This window comes from Bidens hawaiensis, unplaced genomic scaffold (genome assembly GCF_021521415.1).
Source record: "Bidens hawaiensis isolate Kalapana, Puna unplaced genomic scaffold, B.hawaiensis_p1.1 tig00006521_1, whole genome shotgun sequence".
NCBI classification, from domain to species: Eukaryota; Viridiplantae; Streptophyta; class Magnoliopsida; order Asterales; family Asteraceae; genus Bidens; species Bidens hawaiensis.
Window position 1 is genome coordinate 72509 of NW_027491438.1, and position 2719 is coordinate 75227.

General features: G+C 46.3%; 1 protein-coding gene across 1 annotated transcript; it reads right to left on the reverse strand.

The window, feature by feature from the left end:
- Positions 1–1259: 1259 nt before the first annotated feature.
- On the reverse strand, positions 1260–2450 carry LOC143632732 (uncharacterized). Its single transcript, XM_077101165.1, has one exon. The coding sequence runs from the start codon at positions 2448–2450 to the stop codon at positions 1260–1262; it is 1191 nt and encodes a 396-aa protein (XP_076957280.1).
- Between the last annotated feature and the right edge of the window lie 269 nt (positions 2451–2719).

Here is a 2719-nt window from a genome sequence, read left to right on the forward strand (position 1 = left end):
CGTCATGTATCCAAAATATAGGATTAGGATAAGTATTGGCACATAGGCCTATCCGTGCAGGAATTAAAATTCTAACAAATTCTAAAGGATAATCGCTCGTCAACTATCATTATTTCAAAGTAACGCAATCTGGTGCGCAGTCCAAAATACTAGGCACGCAGGTCAATAAAGAGGCACGCAGGCCTAGAAGAAAATTACATAAATTAAATATAACATCTTTGTAATTGTGCGACGTTCCAGGTTCTGGGAATGGGAGTACCGTCTAACTTTTTTAACTTGTAAGCACCCTTTCCCAGAATTTCGTCCACTTCGTAGGGACCTTCCCATGTGGGGGCTAACTTTCCCAGCAATTCGACATTTGATGCCTCATTGTTTCGGAAGACATAGTCCCCCTTCTGGAATTCGCATCATAATATTTTTAGAGTTGGCTCTTGTATTTGCTTTCGCGTAAAGCGGCCAACTCTCTTCTTTCTTCTAAGAGGTCCAGGTTTAGTCGGAGCTCTTTTTCATTGTCGGCAACCAAAAGCATACTTGCGGATGGGACACCGACCTCGGCAGGAATCATTGCTTCTGTCCCATAAGTTAAACTGAACGGGGTCTCCGAGTTACTGGTTTTCTTGCTGGTTCGATGTGCCCATAGAACATGGGGCAATTCATCCACCCATCCCGTTTGTTTAGTTCCCAACCGTGCTTTTATGCCTTCTTTGATACTCCTGTTTGCCCGCTCCACCTGCCCATTGGCTTGCGGATGGGCTACCGATGTGAACACTTGGTTAATGTGGAGCTCCGACAACCACTCTTGTAGGGTTCTGTCAGCAAACTGGGTACCGTTATCACTTACTATCGTCTGGGGAAGGCCAAAACGACATATTATGTATTCCCAAGGAATTTTTTGATGTTTGTTGCCATGATGTAAGCAAGTGGTTTGGCTTCGACCCATTTGGTGAAGTAGTCAATTGCTACAAGCAAGAACTTGACCCGCCTAGACGCCTCTGGAAATTGTCCCATGATATCAATGGCCCACTTCTGGAAGGGCCACGCAGAGGTTACTGGCACCAGGTGATTTTGCGGTCTCAAGGTTTGGGGCGCATGCCTCTGACAAGCGTCGCACTTCCGGATTTCCTTGACTGCATCCCCGTGCATTCCCGGCCAGTAGTATCTGACGTTCATTATCTTTGCTACGACCATCCTTGGGCCCGCATGTAGGCCACAAATGCCTTCGTGGATTTCTCGTATTACGTAGTTAGATTCTTCCACGTTTACACATCTGAGCAGTGGGCCAAGGAATGACTTTCTGAATAGAACCTCATCGTGCATTTGATACCACAACGCCTTATGGCGGATCTTTCGAGCCTCTGCCTTATCTTCCGAGAGGATGCCGGAGGACAAGTAAGCCTTGATTGGTTCCATCCAGGAAGTTGCTCCGGTCTGGATGACCAGAACTTGGCGTTGAGGAAGGACAGAGCGTCCAGAACCTCGATTCTAACGTCTCTGCCCATGTGTTCGAAGCTGGTGGACGCCAGTTTGTTCAAGGCATCCGCGGGTCGATTCTCACTTCTTTTGATGTGCACTACTTTACATGAAGTGAATTGTTGCATAAGGTCTTTAGCTTGGGACAGATATGAGGCCATGATATCATTCTTTGCTTCATAAGTTCCTGAGACCTGTCCTGCAATAAGCATAGAATCGACCTGAGCCTCTAAAAATTTCACACCGAGCTTCTTCACAATCCGCAGTCCGGCCAAGAACGCTTCGTACTTAGCTTCGTTGTTTGTACTTTTGAAGTTCAACTTGATGGCATAGGTGAACTCTTGGCCGTCTGGGTTAATCAATTTCAGACCCGCGCCTGATCCTTCCCCACTTGATGCTTCATTCGTAAACAGAGTCCATTGTTGGCTTTCATCGGAGGGGATTGGGGGTTGTTGTTCAAACATGCATTCCTGGACTTTGCCTGTGGGTACCTCTACGAAAAAGTCCGCCAAGACCTGGCCTTTGTTCGAGGGTCTAGGTTTGTATTCAATGGAGTGTTCACCTAGTTCAATTGACCATTTAGCTAATCTCCCAGATAATTCAGGTTTGGCCAACACGTTTTTCAGCTTGTAGTCTGTCAAAACTTGTATTGGGTGACCTTGGAAGTACCTCTTTAACCTCCGTGCCGCATAAACTAGCGCCAGCACAAGTTTCTCAAGCAACGAGTACCGGGTTTCGGCATCCGCTAGCGTTCTACTGACATAGTATATCGGCGTTTGGATGGCTTTACGATCCGTTAGGTGAACTGCCCCAATTGCAATATCCGAAGCGGATAGGTACAATATGAGAGGTTCTCCTTTTCGGGGTGCGGTCAGTGTTAGAAGCTCCATGAGGCATTTTTTCACTTCTAGGAACGCCATTTCTTCTTCCGGTGTCCATTTGAAATGTGCCTTTTTCAGGCAATTTCGTAACGTTGACATGAATAGGTAAGATTTAGCCGCATGATAAGCCAGAAATCTGTTTAGAGCCACTAATCTTCTATTCAACGTTTGGACCTCTTTTAGTGAAGACGGGGAGGCAATCTGGGCGATGGCCTGTACCTTCTTCGGGTTTGCTTTGAATCCCTCCCCGGTGACAATTACTCCCAGAAATTTTCATTCTTCCATGCCGAAAGAGCATTTCGAAGGGTTAAGTTTCATGTTTATTTTCCTGAGTGTGGAGAAGACGTCTTCAATGTCTCGAAGCATTT